The 21,570-nt window shown below is 42.9% G+C and overlaps 1 protein-coding gene across 2 annotated transcripts in view; it reads left to right on the top strand.

The window, feature by feature from the left end:
- MAST4 (microtubule associated serine/threonine kinase family member 4) overlaps nt 1–15,543 on the top strand; it is a 192,278-nt gene extending 176,735 nt beyond the window's left edge. The window contains exons 24-26 of one of the 2 annotated variants that reach the window (XM_010588190.3): nt 5,968–6,104; nt 8,355–8,536; nt 9,102–15,543. In XM_010588190.3, the coding sequence (XP_010586492.2) occupies nt 5,968–6,104; nt 8,355–8,536; nt 9,102–13,015 (4,233 nt within the window). In that variant the 3' untranslated portion in view covers nt 13,016–15,543. The remainder of the gene's footprint in view (nt 1–5,967; nt 6,105–8,354; nt 8,537–9,101) is intronic. The other variant, XM_010588189.3, reaches the window with a different exon arrangement.
- The last annotated feature ends 6,027 nt before the right edge of the window (nt 15,544–21,570 follow it).

Consider the following 21,570-nt stretch of genomic DNA (forward strand, 5'->3'; position numbering starts at 1 on the left):
TTACATTGGATTCAAGGATGTGACCTGGGTAAGGGTGTTATATCCCACCCTAATCCTCTTTAATGTAACCTAATCTTACCTCATTAACCACAGGCAGAGGTTAGAATTTACAACACACAGGAAGATTACATGTATCACAAAATGGAGGACAGCCACCCAATACTGGGAATCATGGCCTAACCAAGTTGACACATATTTTGGGGGAACACAATTCAATCCATCACAACCAGGCTATAATCAAAGTGTTAAACCTAATAAGAAGACTGTAAATACTGCAGACATTCTGAAGAAGAGAGAGATGTCTTTCCATCAGGGTGGGCAAGGGTGGCTTTGAAGAGTTAAGTGTTGTCTGAGCAGGACTGTGAAGGATGGATGGAGATCCAGTAATGGAAAGGGGGTGCCGGACAGTCTAGGCAAAATGAAGAAGGTGTGTAAAAATGCAAGGGCGGGAGAGCCCAAGATCTTTGCAGTACATGAGTGGACCAGTGTGCCTAGAGCCTGGGTTCATATGTAGGATAAACTGTGCAAGATGCCTGGGGCTAGACTGTGAAGAGTGAGAATTAGAGCTTAGGCACAAGTATGCAGGTGGAGCACCATTTCACCATCTGCCTTTTGCGGAGAAGGAAATGTAAAAGCAGTTTGAGTGAGTTACCCATGACCAGCCGATAAGCTAATGTACAGCCAGACTGAGAGAAGAAAGGGGATGTACCGACTTCTGCTATTGTATTTAGTTCAGGCAGCTTAAAATAATTTCCCTCCTACTGTGCACTAATCATACAAATAGCTTAAAGTAAATGTGAACTAATTGAACATTAACAGCATACTGGCTCCATTTTTTTTGTTGTTATTTTTTAAACAAGTGCTACAGAATTTCTCTAGTAAGAGGCCACTCATTCTTTAAAAGAAGTTAACTGGTGGTGAACCAACCCAGTAAGCCACACTGAGCTGAGTCCAGGTAACACTCACTGTAGCTGAATGGATCCACCAGGTGGCAGGCTTCACAATTCTCACCTATTCTCTGGAGAGTTATTTTTCCGATATTTAGCATTTGTTTAATCATGATTTGCACTCTGCATCCTTCATGTCTGTACTGCTTCTTAAGGAAGCTGTATTTCAGTGTATTTCTATAAGTCAAATGAAGTATCCTCTGGAGCCCCTGTATTTAGAAACGGGAGATCTGGGTTTAGTTTTTATAGGGAAAGGGGACATTTGTACAGAGCCTAGTAATGCACTCTAATTAAGCAAGGCCTACAGTGTTGGAAACCCTGGTGGCGTAGTGGTTAAGTGCTACAGCTGCTAACCAGAGGGTCAGCAGTTTGAATCCGCCAGGTGCTCCTTGGAAACCCTACGGGGCAGTTCTACTCTGTCCTATAGGGTTGCTGTGAGTTGGAATTAACTCGATGGTACTGGGTTTGGTTTGGTTTTTTGGTTTAGTCTTACTGTGGGGCCCTGATGGTGTAGTGGTTAAGCGTTTGGCTGCTAACCAAAAGGTTGGCCATTGAAATCCACCAGCTACCCCTTGGAAACCCTATCGGATAGGTCTATTCTGTCATGTAGGGTTGCTGTGAATCTGAACCAACTCAGTGGCAATGGGTTTTTGTTTGCTTTAGTCTTACTATTTTCCAATGAGAAATGTTCAGTATTTATATTATGTTTATCTTACACAGTGTTTGTGATCTTTTTATAGCTCCATAATTTCTTCTTGACAGTCTGATACTTTGACCATTAATCATGTCAGTCAAGTCCCTTGTTCACTCATGACCACTCATTAAGTACAAGCCATGTACTCTGTTGGGCCCAGGAGAGGTGGAGAGGATCAGAGGTTTACCTGCCCAAAAGGAACGTGATTTGGTAGGAAGGGCACTGGAGGTGAGGGGACAGGAGAGCCAGGCTTGGGCTCTTCCACCGGGCTCTGTGAGCTTGGGGCATAAGCTCAGTATCTCTGAATCTGTTTTACTTACCTATAAAGCAAGGATAGTAGTCCCTTCCTGCCTCGTGGAGATGTTGTGAAAGAAACAACTCTGATTAATTGGTCATAAAAATAAGAGAATGTATGTGAAAAAATCTTTAAAAATCAAAATGTGCTTTTCCAATGCCAGGTGGTTTGGTTAGCTTCTTGTAGACACAGACACAAACATCAATGTTGAATTATATTAGAAGAGGTTAGAATTCTGCTTGTGCTCAAGTGGGTCATGTGATGACTAGAAAACCCCAGTGATCATTCTGGCTTTGTGTGTCCACGCAGAGTGTGACTGTGGGAAAGGACTGCAGTGAAAGTCCTTGAAAGGTGAGCTTCCAGCCAAGGTTGTTGCCCCTTTCATTCACCTAAGGCATAGGGGGAAAAAAAATTGAGCATGGCTCATTCAGTTTGTACAGAGAGGACCCTGTTCTAAAGAACCCTCACTGGCAGAACTTACATGCTTAAAAGCTGGGTTTTCTGTTTAAAGAATAGAATACCAATCTATACTATCAAATAAAAGTTTGTTTTTAAAGTTTTGGCACTAGCATATGGAAAGTATAACTTATTCTTTAAAAATGAAAAAAAAAAATTCTCTTGTTCAAGTTCAAATCCCATTTCTCTAAAATATTTCTTACAAATATGACATTAGGTATGGGATCATATATTCTTATATAAAGAACTTAAATCAATAATAAAAATACTGAGACTTTCCAGTACTAAGATGGATATAAGACATGAACAAATAATTCCCCAAAGAAATGCAAATGACCAAAATAAATAAGAGACAGTGCCCAGCCTTGTTAATAGTCAAGGAACAAAAATTAAAACAAGATATCATTTTTACCTATAGTATTGATAAGCTGTTTAATGTTAATACTCAGTTCAAGCCTGTGATAAAATAGGTACTCATACGTTGCTGGCAGGAGTATAAATTGACACAACGTTTCAGGAGAACAGTGTGTCAGTATGTACTAACAGTCTTTAAAAACTTCAGATAGACTCTTTGATTTTGGTTTATCTAATCTTATTACATAACCTCTGGAAAATGTCAGAGATTAGGACAATGATTTATGGATTGTTGTTGTTGTTGTTGTTAGGTGCCATCCAGATGGTTCCGACTCATAGCAACCTTATATACAACAGAATGAAACACTGCCTGGTCCTATGCCATACTCACGGTCATTGCTATGTTTGAGCCCATTATTGCAGTCACTGTGCCAGTCTATCCTGTTGAGTGTCTTCCTCTCTTTCCCTGACCCTCTACTTTACCAAGCATGATATCCTTCTCCAGGGACTGGTCCCTCCCGATAACATGGCCAGAATACATGAGGCAAAGACTCATCATCCTCACTTTTAAGGAGCATTCTGGCTCTACTTCTTCCAAGACAGTTTTGTTTGTTCTTCTGGCAGTCCATGGTATATTCAATATTTTGCACTAACATTATAATTCAAAGGCATTAACTCTTCTTTGGTCTTCCTTATTCATTGTTCAGCTTTCGCATGCATATGAGGTCATTAAAAATACCACAGCTTGGGTCAGGCGCACCTTAATCCTCAAAATGACATTCTTGTTTTTTAATCCTCTAAAGAAGTCTTTTTAAACAGATTTGCTCAGTGCAATACGTCATTTGATTTCTTGACTGCTGCTTCTGTTGGTATTGATTATGGATCCAAGTAAAATGAAATCCTTGACAACTTCAATATTTTCTCCTTTTATCATGATGTTGCTGATTTATGGATAAGGATATGTATTTCAATTCTCATAAGAATTGAAAAATGAGTAACAATAGCAATAGGGAAATAGCTAAATACATTTTAATTCACCCATGTGATAGAAAAATATTATACAGAAAAAACAACTTGACCAAGGCACGGTCATGGAAGCTTCATAGACATATCCAAACTCCCTGGGTGACCAAAATTACTGGTCTGAGGGCTGGGGACCGTGGTCTCAGGGGATATCTAGCTCAATTGGCATAACACAGTTTATAAAGAAAATGTTCTACATCCTACTTTGGTGTGTAGCATCTGGGGTCTTGAAAGCTTGTGAGCAGCCACCTAAGGTACTCCACTGGTCCCACACCTTCTGGAGCAAGGGAGAATGAAGAAAACCAGAGACACGAGGGAAAGATTAGTCCACAGGGCTAATGGACCACAACTACCAGAGCTTCTACCAGTCTGATACCAGTACAACTAGATGGTGCCTGGCTACCACCACCAACTGCTGTGACAGGGACCACAATAAAGAGTCCTGGACAGAGCTGGAAAAAAATTATAGAAAAAAATTCTAACTCAAAAAAAAAAAAAAGGCCAAACTACTCATCTGACAGAGACTAGAGAAGCCCCATGAGTATGGCCCCCAGACACCCTTTTAAGTCAGTACTGAAGTTACTCCTGAGGTTCACACTTCAGCCAAAGACTAGACAGGCCCATAAAACAAAATGAGACTAAATGGGCACACCATTTCAGGGACAAGGACAAGAAGCCAAGGTTGAGAAGGGGAGAATGTTGACACATCGTGGGGTCGGCAGCCAGTGTCACAAAATAATATGTGTATTGTTTAATGAAAAACTAATCTGCTCTGTAAACCTTCATCTAAAGCACAATTTAAAAAATATGCAGAAAAAGTCATGTTTTTAAAGAATAACCAATGGTGAAGGGAAATTTTATCAAAATTATTTCAGGTGAAATAAGCAGAACCCAGAAAACAAAACTACAAATACAGTAAAATTAAACTTATGTTTATAAAATGTATGTGTATTTAAATATATGTCTTTAAATGTGCATATTTATGCATCCCTGTGAAAAGACCAGTAAGAAATACACTGAAATATTACTAGTGGTAGCAAAATAGTAGTCTTCTAGTGATTTTTTTTTTTAATTTTATTTTATACTTTACTATTTTCTTCTTATAATGGGCCTGTATTACTTTCTAAATCAGGGGAAACAAAATAGACATTAACATTAAAATAGTCACTTCCTCTTCTTTTGGTCCCCTGATAATTCTACCATATTTAACTCCCCATGAATTGGTACCACTTAGAGCTGAGTTGCTAGGTTTTTTCCTAGGTGTAGGCCTGTAAAAAAGGCTCTTTTCATACTTTGTGTATTTTCAAGTTAATCAGGGCCATTCCTGACTTTGAAAGGACAATGTTTGTCCCCTGGTTATTAAGAAATTCAAGAAAAAGTAACTGATGCCACGGTGACTGGGGTTTCAAGCCTGTCTACCTGCCCTGGTCACCACTCAACCTGGCTTCTGACTCCATTATCAAACCCATCCCCAGGGCCTGCCCAGTGAGCCCCTGTGCTGGGACTGAGTGAAAAGACACAGAAACCCACTGGGAATTATCTCACCTTTCAGGACTCAGTTAAAGAGAGGCCATTTTGTACTGGCTGGCATAAATGTTCCAGCTCTGCAAACTGACAGGTTTTATGGAGGCAGAAAAGGAACCCTTTAAAATAATTAAATATAAAAGTCCCATTCAATTGTGCAACTCTATGATTTCCAGGCCAAGGGAAAATATAAACAGGAAAAAAAAGAAAAATAAATCAACCAAGAGCAGACAGCCTCTGGGCACATTTATACTCAATACATATGGACGAAGATAACTGTTATTTATAGAGCCCTTCTCCTGTGTCATATTTGGTGCTAAAGGCTTTAAAAACTTGATCTTAATTAATCTTCATGAGCTCTATGAGATAGGTGTGGTTATATTGTTAGATAGTAAAGGAAATCAAGGAACAAGAAGGATAAACAATCTGCTGAGGTCTCAGAGCTCGGATTTGAACTCAGCTCTGAGGATTCCAGAGCCTGCCCTCTTAAATAAACTTCACGTTTCGACTTCCACCCAGTTTTAATACTAAAAGGTTATTTAGAAATGGGAAGCCTTATAAGTATATGCTCATATGTATTTTTATTTTCTTTGAATCTCTTATCTCTGTTCTGATCTTGTTTCATCAGGGTATTTCTCTTTAATGCTGCCTCTCTCTCCCTTTTTTTTTTTTAGAGTGGAAATAAGGTGTCAATCACTACTACCCCATTTGAAAACACATCAATCAAAACAGGACCAGCCAGGAGAAACAGCTATAAGAGCCGGATGGTGAGGCGGAGTAAGAAATCTAAGAAGAAAGAAAGTCTAGAAAGGTTAGTTAAATAGTATTCTTTGCAATTTTGGTGTGTACCCATGTTGGAGAAAAGTTACACCTTACTTAATTTAAATGCCTACACATAAGAAAGATCTATTTCTCTGTAAGAAATTTTATGGTATGGTTCATATATATTTATACATTAAAGCTCATATTCATAGTTTCATTATTTTTCATAGTAAAAGGATTTACATATTTACACTGTAGAAAGATTTAGATTGCTTTTTATCATGTGTGGGTACCATGAAAAGCCCTTTGCTGATTTTTAAGCCTTTAGACTTCATTTCAGTTGAACTGGATTTGAGGAACTCAATCTTTAGGCAGTTTTTAATATAAATCTACATTTAATGATGTCCTTTACATTTTTTACATTATCTGTGGAAACCCTGGTGGCATAGTGGTTAAGAGCTATGGCTGCTAACCTAAAGGTCTGCAGTTCGAATCTACCAGGCACTCCTTGGAAACCGAATGGGGCAGTTATACTCTGTCCTATAGGGTCGCTATGAGTCGGAGTTGACTCGACTGCAACAGGCTTGGGTTGGGCTTTACGTTATCTAAAAACAAACAGTTGCGCTTTTTTAAATCCCAGGCATTCTAAAATAACTAGACCTTTAAAGCTTCCAAATAAGCCTAGAAGTCAAAGGGCTTTATTTTACTGACTGAAAATGTAACTAACTTGCACGTGTATGCAGTCTGGGCAGTAATGATGAGTATCTTATGCTCTATACAGACAGATACTAGCAAGATTTGTGTATGCATTTCTGGTAGGAATATTTCTTGTAAGACAGCTCTCCATGTAATAACAAAACATTCCCTCCATTATCCACTTGGATCTAATGCAGCTGACCATATTAAGAGGATTTTTGTTGGTCGAAATGGAGAAAAACGGGCAAATGGAAAGGAAATGATACATTAACTGCAGGAAAAAGAAAATATATAAGACAGAGAATATAATTATGCTTTACATGGCCCAGCTGTGAACAATTTTTATAATGTAAAATAAAGAAAACACCAGCTATTTTTTCTACCCAGAAAGTTTGGCTTAAACATCTTGGGAAGAATAGAAAATGGGAGGTATACTTGGTCAGAAGGCAGAAGGGGATTGTTTAAGAGGATTTCATCCTCCCCTTTTTTAGTAGGAAATGAACATAATTTCTAAAACTGAAAGATTTTAAAAATACCTGTCTAGCACATTCTTTAGCAATATCAAATCAAGTAGGAGAAGAAACAGCTAAAAGGGTAGAAAGCAGTTTCTCTGGGGAGTGGGGAAAAAGCTGAGCAGGGGAGTTGCTGTTTTCCATTAGAAGCTCATAGAACTCTTTGACTTTGTAGCCCAAGTACATTTATTTCTTTGATTGCAATTACACACATACACTCAAATTCTGGGATCCTTCTTTTATGTTGTGTTTTATATTTTGATTGTGCTTTAAGTCACATAGAATAAATCGTTTCAAGGGTAGCACTGTTGAAACTTTCTGTTGCAGTTGAGCAGAGGTGTCAGGCTTCTGTGGTGGTCAGCGAACCCTGTGTGGCAGCAGGCACTTACAGGCCGTTCACAGCTGGGCTTTTTGCTTCGAGATGTGCTCACTGAGCACTGAATGCGTTTTGGCTTCTACAGCTGCTGCAGAGTTTCTGCTGTGCTGCTGATATGACAAGTTTTAGTTTCCCCTTTCTTAGGTTTTCTATTGAAATATACAGCCTACATTGTATACAGTTAGGGATGTTCAAGAGCCCACAATGAGATCAGCACAGCGCACACCCTGAGTCAATAAAACACCTGCCCAGTGTATCACCATTGAAGAATTCTCTATCCAAGATAATGGCCTTTCTTCCGGAGATTTAGTTTGCATGATCTTGTGATTAAACTGCATCCATGTATTAGGGGGCAGGTCCTCAGAAGCTTTCAGGCAAAGAACATCCTCCTCACAAACCTAATAAGTAATTGAATATATTTTTAATATATGTATCTTCCCCCAACGGTTCTTAAAGGGGTTGGAATTAATAGAGTCTCCATTTTATACAATTAAAGAATAGTCCTTTATAAGTCATAAAAATAGCTTTTAAATATAAAAGTGATATCCTATTCTTTAAAATTACTGGGGCTGCCATCATATCAGTGCCTCTGACAGAGACTTGTTAAATTGAGTACACTGGTATTGTGGGCAAGCAGGAGTAATTCTGCAAATGGAACTGGGATAGAGTTGGTCTGGCTTGTCTTCTGATCTGTTTCCTTTTATTTTCATTCTAGGAGGAGATCTCTTTTCAAAAAACTAGCCAAGCAGCCTTCTCCTTTACTCCATACCAGCCGAAGTTTCTCCTGCTTAAACCGATCCCTCTCTTCGGGAGAGAGCCTCCCGGGTTCCCCCACCCACAGCTTGTCTCCCCGATCTCCCACGCCAAGCTATCGCTCCACACCTGACTTCCCGTCTGGTGAGTGAGACTCCTGGGCTCGATAGCAGAGACACAGAGGAGGTCAACAGCATGATCTGAGGTCCTGAAGATGTGGAACTAATTCTAGCTGAAGGAAAGAAGTCTGAAGGTGTAAACAATGTAGAACAGGATTTATAGGGAGGTCACAGGTTTTTTTGTCATAGGTAGTGGCTATTCTGACCACTAAAATAAGACAAGAAAGGGGGAGTCTTTGCTTAGGAGGCATTGAGTTTATGTTAATGGTGGTTGAATAATTTGGAAAAGGATAGTGATAATGGTTACACAACATGAAGAATGTAATTAATGTCACTGAATTACATATGTAGAGATAGTTGAATTGGTGAATATTTTGTTTTGCATATTTTCACCACAGTAATTATCAATAAATAAGAAAAATTGGATTAAACCTCAGTGGGGGGAGCTTTATCTGAAAAGCATTAGAGTTAGATGCTGAGACAATTTGCTAACCTTTCCTGACCCTCCCTAAAACAGTCTGAGCTGGAAAGGTGGGAAGGAAAGGGAAGATAACCGTGGATACTCACAGTGTTCCATTTTTCTCCCACAGGTACTAACTCCTCCCAGAGCAGCTCCCCAAGTTCTAGTGCCCCCAACTCTCCAGCAGGATCAGGGCACATCCGGCCGAGCACTCTCCATGGCCTGGCCCCCAAACTCAGTGGGCAGAGGTACCGGTCCGGAAGGCGTAAATCAGCCGGCAGCATCCCACTTTCCCCCCTGGCCCGGACACCCTCTCCAACTCCCCAGCCCACCTCCCCGCAGCGGTCACCATCGCCTCTGTTGGGACACTCACTTGGCAATTCCAAGATCGCTCAAGCCTTCCCCAGCAAAATGCACTCCCCTCCCACCATCGTCAGGCACGTTGTGAGGCCCAAGAGCGCAGAGCCCCCACGGTCCCCACTGCTCAAGCGCGTGCAGTCGGAGGAGAAGCTCTCGCCCTCCTATGGCAGTGACAAGAAGCACCTGTGTTCCCGCAAGCACAGCCTGGAGGTGACCCAGGAGGAGGTACAGCGGGAGCAGTCGCAGCGGGAAGCCACCTTGCAGAGCCTGGAGGAGAACGTGTGTGATGCTCCGTCCCTCAGCCGTGCCAGACCCGTGGAGCAAGGCTGCCTGAAACGGCCCGTCTCCAGGAAGCTGGGGAGGCAGGAGTCTGTGGACGACCTGGACCGAGAGAAGCTGAAGGCCAAGGTGGTGGTGAAGAAACCAGAGGGCTTCCCTGAGAAGCAGGAGTCCCGCCAGAAATCCCACGGAGCCAGTAGTGATTTGGAAACTCTCACTGCCTTTAGACTGGAGGAGAGAGAGAGGAAAATCTTCCCCAAGGCATTGGAAAGATCAAATCACTTTGAAAACAAAGCCAGCATGCAAGAGGCTCAGTCTACGGGCAGCCTGCTAAAAGATGCTCTTCACAAGAAGGCCACCGTGCGGGCTAGCGAGAATGTGGCCTCAGACACCACAACATCTGGCTACAGCTCTGCTCCTGGGGAGCATGGCCAGGGAGCAGGGGACTTCAAACGTGTCTCGCCTCCTGGCACCCTCCAAGATGGTCTCTCCCACTTCCCTGACAGGTCAGCCCCTGGGAAGGGTGAAAACACAGAGAAGGCCGCCCAGGCCAAGGAGTGTCTCCGCTGTGAGAAATTAGACAGCAAGCTTGCCAATATCGATTACCTCCGAAAGAAAATGTCATTTGAAGACAAAGATGACAGCCTCTGCCCTGTGTTGAAGCCCAAGATGGCATCGAGCACCCATGACTGCCTGCCAGGGAACTCAGTCCGGCCTGTGGCTGGGCCGCAAGAGGCCCCACCAGCTGCTGAGGGCCGGGCGTTTATCAGCAGTGCCCATACAGCTCAGATCAGCGCTGTCACCTTTGTTCCTCTCAAGGCCTTAACTGGCCGGGTAGACAGTGTGGCCGAAAAGCCAGGCTTGGTTGCTTCTGAGTCCCCTGTCAGGAAAAGCCCCTCTGAGTATAAGCTGGAAGGTCGGTCTGTTTCCTGCCTGAAGCCAATTGAGGGCACTTTGGACATTGCTCTCCTGTCCGGACCTCAGGCCTCCAAGACAGAACTGCCTTCCCCAGATCCTGAACAGAGCCCCAGTCAGGGCAGTGACATGGGGCTGTCCACACCAATGGCTCTGCCTGGCAGCCCTGCAAAGGCCGAGACTGCCAGTCAGAGGGAGCCTTCGTCTGCCAGCTTGAAGTTGCATAAGTCCTACCTGATGGAGACTCGGTTCCAGCCACCTGCCCGTGGCCTCCAGAGCTCCCCAGCAGCTTCTCAGCCTGACCCAGAGCTAAAGTGGGACAGGAAAGTCTCCCATCCCACCTCCAGGGGCCTGGTGACAGTCATGGAAAATGATCCTCAGCAGAGAGAGGGCAATGCCACCAGACACCAAGACCACACCCCTCATGCCAATCTCCCCTTCCCGGGACAGAACCTCCACGGTGCCACTGGGAGCCCAGACCCAGCCATGCCCCCTGGCCTCCTGCTCTCCAAAGGGACGCCCTCCAGGGAGAAGCCCGGCCTGAGAGAATCATCTGAAAGGGGCCCTTCCACAGCCAGAAGTGAGCGGTCTGCTGTGAGGGCTGATGGCCGCCGAGACCCTTCCACAGAGCTCTACCCTCCAGAAACTGCTAAAACTAGTGACAACTCCAAAAATCTCCCATCGGCAGGGAAGACCCACCTAGATTTCTACATACAAGCCCAGACCATGGAGAAGGCTTGGGGGCCTTGTGGGAAAACAAACCACAAGGAAGGTCGAGGTGAGACAAGGCCACTGTCCAGAGAGGACTCCTCTTTGCACTCCACTGGGATTCCCTGTGAAAAAGAGCTGAACAAGGTCAGAAGTGTCATGGAACCCAAGCCTGAAGCCCCTCTACCCAGGCGGCCTCTGCAGCCACCAGGAATTGAGAGTGGGAAGACTGAGAAGCTCTCTGGTTTCCCATCTTTGCAGAAAGACAGTCCCAAGGAATCTGAAAGGAAAGATCAGCCTCTACAGAAACACCTCAGCGGTAACCCTCAAACCCCAGTGACCACCAAAGAACTCCCTGGCTTGGCCACTCGGCAACCATGCAGTCCACCAAGCCATTCCTCAGGCAAAGAGTCAGGAATCAAGCCCAGTGTTGCAGAACTCAGCCCGGGCCCCCAGGACCCTTCCAAGCCTGTTGCTGTGTACAGTGAAAGCAGCAGCCACAAGCCCAGGCCTGGCCCTGACCCATGCCCACCAAAGCCTAAACACCCAGAGAGGCCCCTCCCCTCCCAAAAAGCAAGCATGGGAGCTACAAAGGGCAAAGAGCCTGTCCAGCAGCCCCTCAGCAGCTCCAGCAGAGAGGGAAAGAACAGCGGTAAGGGGATGTTGGATATGTTCCCTGCCATCCCAGGCTCCCAGAACAAAGCCAGCGATGTGATCGGCCAGGGAGAGAGTGGGCCCTCCCTCCCATTGCAGATGGAAGGGGGCCCTCTAGACCCTAAGCCAAAACCCACCAGTGGTGTTCGTTCCCCAGAGGTGTTGGAGAAGCCCATGCATTTGCCAAGGCAAGGATACCCAGGCTTTGGTGAGTCGGTTGACCAGAAACTTCCCACTGTCAGTGAAAAGCAAACCCTGTCTCCAAAGCATCCCAAACCATCCACTGTGAAAGATTGCCCTGCTCTGTGCAGACAGACAGACAAGAGTCCAGGTCAGCAGGCCATCACCACAGACAAGAAGTCTGAAGGTAAAAAATGCACAGAAGCACTTTATGTTCCATCAGAGAGTGGGAAGCTAGAGGCCAGCCTTTCCCTTACACACAGTGAGGCCAGGCTGAAAGGTGCAGAGAGGCCAGACGCGGTGGTAGGGAAGGGTTTCCCAGAGGCCAAGGGGAAAGGACTGGGTCCCCAGAAGTCCCTGACAGAGGCAAGCAAGCCTGGCGGCATGAAACGGTCGCCCTCGGCCACTGGGCAGAGTTCTTTCCGATCTGCTGCCCTCCCAGAGAAGTCTCTGAGCTACTCCTCCAGCTTTCCAGAAGCCAGACCAGGAGGCCAGGAGGCCTCTACGACTAGCAGCGACACCTCTTCTGCCAAGGCTAATGGGGGCATGGCTGAGCCCACAGTCCCCAGCAACAGTGACCATAAGAAGTCCCTGTCAGGGGGGAATGGCAGAACCCAGATGACAAAGAGTGACTCTTTGCCATCCTTTCGGAGCTCCACCATCACTGTAGAGTTAAGCCACCCCGATGCCAACCTGGGTGGGGGCACTGGCCACCGGGACAGGGCCCTCTCAGTGACTGCCACTGTAGGTGAAACCAAAGGGAAAGAGCCTGCCCCAGCCCAGCCTCCTACAACCAAGAAACAGAATGTGGGCAGAGAAGTGGCCAAGCCAGCCCCAGCTCCAAACACTGACCGCCCCCTCACCCTTTCTTCTGAGAAGGACTTTGTGGTGCGGCAGAGACGGGGGAAAGAGAGTTTGCGGAGCAGTCCTCACAAAAAGGCCTCATAATGGGGCTGGACCCGGGGGCAGGACTGTGCAGACCCAGCCTGAATGTGTAACTGTGTCTTGACTACCTTTCTTAACCAGCACTGTGTGGGGGTTTCTGCCAGGCAGAGCGGGGAGCCTCAGTAAGGAAGGGGAGAGGGAAAGACAGAAAGAGGGGACCCTCTTCCAAATGCCTTCCCAATTTTAACCGGTAAAACTGTTACCATATAGTGTTTGTACAAAAAGACAAAAATACCTTTACAGTTGAGGTTGTTGAGGAAAAAAGATTTTCTCTGTAAATATCTAGCAATGTGTTTGGTTTTGAATGTAGAGTCTATACCTTGCTGCTGATTGCGTTGTTTACTACAGCTTTGTTGGGGTTTTTTTTTTAATAAGATTTTTGCGTAGCTATCATAATGTAGTAATGAAGCAAAATGGTTAAAACTGGGTGTGTGTATAAATATACATGCACCTACCTTCATATATATGCACATCCACACACACGTTTTGGTCTGTGGTTTAATAGATTATTTCGAGGTGACATTTTTATAAGTTAAAACATTCTAAGTAGAGTTAAAGATGAAAGAAAGCCCTAAATACAGTAGATTGTGAGTTTTTATGTGTATTTTTAACCAGAGATTTTGATAGTACTGTTATCTGGCTACCTGTATTTCCAGATCGAAAGCAAGAATTACTCTTAATCACTGCGTTTGGAGTCTTCCTCCGTTAGGAATGGCCAGAACAAATGGAGTTAGCCATTTGCATGTCACAGTCATCCTAATGGCCATTTGATCTTGGGTCCAACTGTCTGAAAGGCCAGTTGTCCTTGTCTGTGGTTGTGTGTGTTGAGCCTCCACCCTAGGTGGAGCGGGAACTGTAAACACACGTCAACTTCATTTCTGTTCTTTTTCTTTCCCTTCTTTTCGCACTCTTACACTCAGGCCTTTATGCTGTGAGTCACTAGTCCAAGAAGCACACGTTTTGTAGTTGTCCTGCACCAGCCCTGCTCTTGAATATGAAGGAAAATTACTGACTGCACACAAATCGGCTCGTACTTAGGGTCGAGTAATAACCATCAGGCATTGGAAGAGGTTTTAAATTTGCTTTTTGGAGGAAAAGAAGGGGGGTGGATTTTTGGCATCATAGCATACTGTATAAAGAAATAATCAGGACATCAGATACATTTTAATACATAGCTGGGGCCTTATGTTGTAGATGAAGCTTGCTGTTTTTAGCAAGTTCCTGGGGTTCACATTCATATCTGATGCATCGAGTAGCTCCATACGTTTCATAACATGATCTTTATTATTTGTATGCAAAATAATACTGTGTTTGTTAATAAAGAGCAGCATTTTTGTAACACACTGACTTGTTGGAGCTATTTGGTGCTTGAATGTGACTGTCCTTTTTACTTTTGCTAAGCCTTATTTAAATTTTCTATACCGTGAAATATGTAGAATTTATCAAATCATTTTAGCGCTGAGGGGTTTTTGTTTGTTTGTTTTTTGTTGCAGTTTTTCCAGTGGCTTGTTTTGTTTTATAAGATGGCACTTGCTGACATAAATACTAAGGCACTGGGAGAAAATACACACAGATAAGTATTTATAAGATGCTTGGGACCTATGGCAGAATTCGTTGCTTTATCTGTTGTTGTGTAAGAGAGAAAAAAAAAAAAATCCCAATAAATAACTAATCCGGCACCTCAGGCTATACAATTGTTCATCTGAGCATCATCTTACGGCCCTGTGGATTGTAAATCAACTAGCAACACTGACATAATGAAAGCAACTCTTTCGGTTGTCCTTCATTGTAAAAGGAGTTGGCAATGGCAAGAAAAAAGTTCCCTCCTTGCACCTAAATATATTTTCCCAAGTGGTTTTAGCCATTTCCCGTCACTACTTTTTGAAACTGTAGAAGAAACAAGTATTTTACAAGAACCTAGATGGGTTTCAAAAGTGGTCTCAACATTTATAATGCATATCTGTGTTTGGCGGTTGTCGTAACCCAGTCCTTCTGCACTCAGATATCAGGACAGGTCTATCGGGAAGACAGTTTATGGTTTACAGCCTTTGCTTTTTAACTGTCCAGTTTCCTTTAAAGCACAACTAGCTCCTTGTTTACAAATGATATTTTTATGTATATTTTGTATAGGGTATTATCATTTTGCCAAATATGTTTTTTTGCATTTTGGATGAGTAAAGAGTACTTAAGGTTGCATTCATGTAATACCTGTTTGTTGTTGTAAACCTCTCCAGTCAGCTGGTAGAAATTCTCCTAACTGTGTTCTATTTGGTCAGTCTCTGTGTGATTGTAAGATGTGCTCCTTGGTAGTACTCCCAGCTGTAGATTTACCAGCTTAAAAGTTTGTTAGGATCTGTGCAATAAAGTGTTTGCAGTCTTATTTTCTCTAAGAAACTCCCTATGGATCTCATAATTGTTGTATATTGAATAAATATTTATACTTATGCAGTTGCATAACATTGAAATAAAAATTTAGCATGAAAAGATAATGACTAATAAGTTTTTTTTTCCCTCCCATATGCATATACACATCCCTCACCTCCTAAATGTTACTATTATGGGAAGTGTGGATTTTTGCAAATTGCCTTTTGCTGCATGGACTGGTTTGCTAATTTTTTTTACTTACACAAACATAGTCCATTCTTCAAGATTAAGTCCTCTGTTAAGTTTTTTTTTTTTTTAAATCAACCTTCTTCCTTGCCCACAGAACTTACCAATTCCACACTATGTTCGCCATATGGTCACAGGAAAAGAGGTGTTCTTTCTGAGTGATACTACCTCCTCTGATTCTCCCAAGATCTCGTTCCATCAATTATCATTGTTTCCCCTTCCCTTCCCCCACCCCCATCTCTTTCCTTTAAGAAAATCTTTTTCTTGACCTTGCCATTCCCCTCTTTCCCTGCTCAGCCGACTTCCCAAAAGAAGAGTCCACACTTGGTATTTTCAGCTCTTCACATCGCTCCTTACTCTGCTGTCATCTGACTTCAGCCCACCACACCACTGGCATTGCTCTGGCAAAGGTCACCAATAATACACAAAGCTGAATCCAAAGCCCGCTTTTCAGGGCATCACATGCAGTGAGTAGACCATCTTCTCCTTGAATAGAGAGGAATGTCGATCTTCCTTGACACCACACTCCTCTCTTCTAGTTCTCTTCAACCTTCTTTTACCTATTCTTTTCTGTCTCTTTTGATGGTTTCTCTTCTTCCTCCTCTGGTGCTTCCCAGAGTTCTTTCTTGGTCTCTGGGCATTTCTCCGTGGACATTCCATTCACTCAAGGGCATGTCTCCTTGGCTCCTCCTCAGACATCTCAAATTCAAAATCAAAAAAAAAAAAAAAACCATTGCCGTCGAGTCTATTCCGACCCTGTAAGACAGAGTGGAACTGCCCAGTAGGATTTCCCAGGAGCACCTGGTGGATTCGAACTGCTGACCTTTTGGTTAGCAGCCATAGCTCTTAACTATACCACCAGGGTTTCCTTTTCTCTCAAGGCACCCTCTATTCCCCATGTTCCATCCAACCCAGATCCTAGACTTCTACCTAAACTCTTCGGTCTCCCATCACATTAAATAATCACCAAGTCCCACCGATTTAATGGAATATTTATCTGTGCAATCCATCCCCCCCTCACTATTCTGCCACCGACAGCCTTAGTTTAATCTGTCATATTTTCTCTCTCAGATTACTTCAACAACCTCCTAATTGATCTCTTCCTTCCTCTGCTCTTTTCCTCTTCCCATCCTTTCTTCACAAGAGATGTTTTTCAAATGCAAGTCATACAATATTACTACTCTTGCTTTAAACCTTTAAATAGCTCCCATATTATTTGGGCTAAAGCCCAGTTCCTTGAACTTGCTTTTCCCATCTCACCCTGGCTAATTCCAAGTCACCCTTCAATGCTGGACTCGGGCATCAGGAGGAAGCTGTGGTGAGGGCCTCCGCTGGCCAGTGAGCCCATCTTATTTGCTTCCCTGTGCGTCTCCCCCATGGATTTACCACATTATTTTGGAATTATCTGTTGTGACATGTGTATCTTCTTTACTAGATTCCAGGTTCCCTGGGTTTTTGTCTTGATTTTATTTCTAGGACCCAGCTCACAGGGAATGTCAATAAATATTTGCTGAACTGAACTGAGAAAGAAAGGCAATGTTAGTGGCTACCATTTAGCATTAGCCAAGCACCACACTAAATACTTTGGATTGTCTTATTTAACCTCCAAACCCTTTGAACTATGTGATGTTGCCTCATTTTATAGATTAGGAAACCAACACTCTGAAAGAAAGGTGAAGTGAATTACCCTGGTGAGTGGCAGGGCTGGAACCTGAAGTCAAGCAATCTGACTCCAGAAGCCTGCACAATTAACCTCTACCGTTAGACTAGATTTGACTCCTCCCACACTCTCATCTACTGCCTTCTAGGTTACAAGATACAAGAGGACAGAATCATGACATGATGATCATCATTGCTTGCATAATATAGTATTTATTTCCTGCTTAGAGGAACTCACTCTGCTAAGATTCACATTTTGAAAAAGTAATTATAGAAATGATTATTTTAATGGTACTTGATATCATGCCATGCAGAAAAGTCAGTCTTCATTAAAACACACACACACACACACACAAAGGATATTAAACATACATATCACAGAGCCAATAACAGCCACAGTCACCGAAATAGCTGTTAAGTAAGCAACCAATTTAGAGAGAATGTATAAGATAAGCCTTTTATGAAAACTAGTTAAAAGGTTGGAGTTTTAAAAGTATTTACCTTGCTCTAGACTGTGTAAGAGTAGAAAGGTTATTAAAGGGCCTGATGGCTCTGGACAGTTATGTTCCTGTGGATCTGACCACTCTGAAGCATAACTTCTCGTACAACATTATTAGTACCTACAAGTCGGAATTGACATGACAGCAGCCGGTTTGGTTTAGTCTGAGTTTACACAGTGTTACTTAATCTTATATGGAACATTTTTAATGTAAATGTAGCTAAATAATGTGTTTGAGGGGACAGCATTTCCTTAACAAACTGTGAGGGATACAATTTTTTTCTCGTAAGCTAGAAGCGTTATTTTTGATGAATCTCTATACCTGAGTGTAAGTACAGCAGAGCAGTATGCAACCTACAGGAATTACAATTTTGGAATGTGGGTGGAGGAGGCAAGATAACTCAATATTGTTGTGTGCGGTCAAGTCAATTCCAGCTCATGGCAACCTTAGAGTGGCTGGTGGGCTCAAACTGCTGACCTTTTGTTAGCAGCCCAGTGCTTAACTGGGCACTTCATCATTACTCCACCAGGGCCCCTTAAGATAATGAATAAAAAAAAAAAAAAAAAACCCAGTGCCTAAGATAACCAATACAACCAGAGAATTCATAAACTGTAAGGTTGGAGTGAAAATAAGGAGAAATCACTGCTAACCCACTCACATGGGGCAATCAGATTGGACACTCACCAGCCAAGTACTTACAAGGGGAAAAGAGGTTTGTATGATGACTTCAGACCAACACATCACTAGCTCTAACATGCACGTGAATCACAGGGGAATCTTGCGAACTTAGATTCAGAAGATCTAGGATAGGGCTAAAGATTCTGAGAGTCTAACAAGACCCTGTGTAAATGGTTAACAGCAAAAGGTTGGAGGTTTGAGTCTACCCAGAGACACCTGGAAAGAAAGGCCTAGAGATCTACTTCCCAAAAAATCAGTCACTGGAAACCTTACGGAGCCCTGGTGGTGCAGTGGTTAAGAGTGATGTTGAGCTACGGCTGGTAACCAAAAGGTAGGCAGTTGGTATCCACCAGTTGCTCCTTGGAAGCCCTATGGGGCAGTTCTACTCAGTCCCATAGGGTCACTGGGAGTAAAAATCGACTCCACAGTTCTACTCTGACACACATGGGTTCACTATAAGTCAGTCGATTCCAGGGCAACTGACTCTACTGGGGAATTAGAATCTCTGAAGATGGGGCCCAGGCATCAATACTTAAAACAAAAACAAACCCTCCTCAGCTGATTCCAATGTGTGGCCAAGGTTGAAAACCAAAATATAGAAGAAACTCCCTACCTAGAAGTTGATACTTTGTTCTTTATTAACTTCCTCCCCTATCTCCAACTGTAACCTCTCAAAAAGAGCTTAAAGAAATTCCCTATTTAACTACTCGTTCAGTATTCTAAAGACCCTTGCTATTCAAAGTGGAGTTCTCACACCAGCAGGATCAGACATTGCCTGGGAACTTGTTAGGAATTCAGTTTCTTGCCCCACCCCCGGTGTACTAAATAAGAATCTGTATTTTCACAAGATCTGCATCTTAGTTATCTAGTGCTGTTATAACAAATACCACAAGTGGATGGCTTTAACAAAGAGAAATTTATTCTCTCACAGTCTAGGGGTCCAGAAGTCTGAATACAGGGTGTCAGCTCTAGGTGAAGGCTTTCTCTCTCTCTCAGCTCTGGAGGAAGGTCCTTGTCATCAATCTTCACCAGTTGAGGAGCTTCTCAGCACAGGGGCCCCGGGTTCAAAGGACTTGCTATTCTCCTGGCTCTTGTTTTTTTGGTGGTATGAGGTCCTCCTGTCTCCCTGCTCACTTCTCTCTTATATTTCAAAGGAGATTGGTTTAAAACACAACCTAATCTTGTAGATTGAGTCTCACCTCATCAACATAACTTCCTCTAATCTCATCTCATTAACGTCATAGAGACAGGATTTACAACACATGGGAAAATCACATCAGATGACAAAATGGTGGACAATCACACAATACTGGGAGTCATAGCCTAGCCAAGTTGAAACATATTTTGGGGGGGACATAATTCAATCCATGACAATCCCCAAGTGACTTGTTTACACATTTAAGTTGGAGAATGACTGTATCACTATTTCCCAAATTTTCTGAAAGTTCTGCTTAGGGTATTTATTAAAAATAATGATTCCCAGGTCCCATCCCAGATCCCTGACTCAAAAGTCTCTAGGGAGGGGCCTGGGAAATTGGGTTTGTATTAAGTGGGTGGAAGGGACAGATGGTTGTTTTCAGGGGAGTATGGGAAATACTTGTATAAGAGAATGTTAATTAATCATCTGTGCCCAAATTTTTCTATAGCTAAAGTCTGCTATGATGATTAATATTTCATCAACTCTAAGTCCTTAGACATTGAAAACTCATACTTAAAAACCATTGAAACCATCAGGAAGGATGGAAGGAAACATTTATTGGTTACCTGCTATAAATATGCTTAGCACTGGGAAAGATGATTGTCACCCACCCTCTCATCTGAGCCTGAAGACAAATCTCAAATCAGGTGGTGGTTGTAGTATCCCCATTTTACAGATGAGTAATCCAAGGCCCTGGGAAACCCTGGTGGCATAGTGGTTGAGAGCTACAGCTGCTAACCAAAACATCGGCTGTTTGAATCTACCAGGTACTCCTTGGAAAACCTATGGGGCCATTCTACTCTGCCCTTTAGGTCACTATGAGTCAGAATTAACTCCCGGCAATGTGTTTGGTTTCTTGGTTTGGTTTTTAATCCAAGGCCTAGACAGGCTATGTAACTTGCTTACATACACTCTGTAAAGACAGCTTGGATTAAATCCTGATATTTCTGGTTTGACAACTGTTGACATTTCTAGATATTACCAGATGTCATGTAACTGAATTTGGATTCAGGCTCCTCAATGAATAATCTAAGCCACCTCATTTCCTCTTCACATGCAGAAAAAATTCGGTGATTGGTGGGAAACCATAAGCCAAGGAAGCTAATCATTCTCCATGCTAAAACCTAAACTCCATTGAGTCAATTTTGACTCAGTGACCCTATAGGCCAGAGTAGACCTGCCCAATTAAGGTTTCCAAAGCTGTAACCTTTATGTCACATGTTTTTCTCTCAGTGGCTGGTGGGTTCGAACTACCAACATTTTGGTTAGCAGCCAAGGACATAACAACTGTGTCACCAGGACTCATTCTCCATAACAGAGCTCCTTTATTAGTTCTTGTAAAATTCTTTCATGAGATCTCTGGCATTGTTTCTTTCACCAGGGGCATAGTTTCCAATTACCAATCCTTCTCCTGTTCCAACTTTCACATTCTAATCACCAATAATTATCAATTCATCTTAATTTCATGTTCGAGCAATTTCAGACTACAGAAGTTGGTAAAAAATCTTCAATTTCTTCATCTTTGGCCTTGGTGGTTGGTGCATAAATTTGAATGATAATCATATTAACAGGTCTTCCTTGTAGGTGTATGGATATTATCCTATCAGTCACAGCATTCTACTTCAGGACAGAGCTTGAAATGTTCTTTTTGACGAAGAATGCAATGCCATTCCTCTTCAATTTGTCATTCATGGCATAATAGACCATACGATTTTCTGATTCAGAATGGCTAAGACCAGTCCATTTTAGCTCACTAATGTCTAGATGTTGATGTTTATGCATTCCATTTCATTTTTGACAATCTCCACTTTTATTAGATTCATAGTTCGTTTATTCCACGTTCCTATTATATAAATGTTTGCAGCTATTTCTTCTCATTTAGAGTCATGCCACATCACAAATGTCCCAAAAGT

The sequence above is a fragment of the Loxodonta africana genome, chromosome 2 (assembly GCF_030014295.1).
Source record: "Loxodonta africana isolate mLoxAfr1 chromosome 2, mLoxAfr1.hap2, whole genome shotgun sequence".
Lineage (NCBI taxonomy): Eukaryota > Metazoa > Chordata > Mammalia > Proboscidea > Elephantidae > Loxodonta > Loxodonta africana.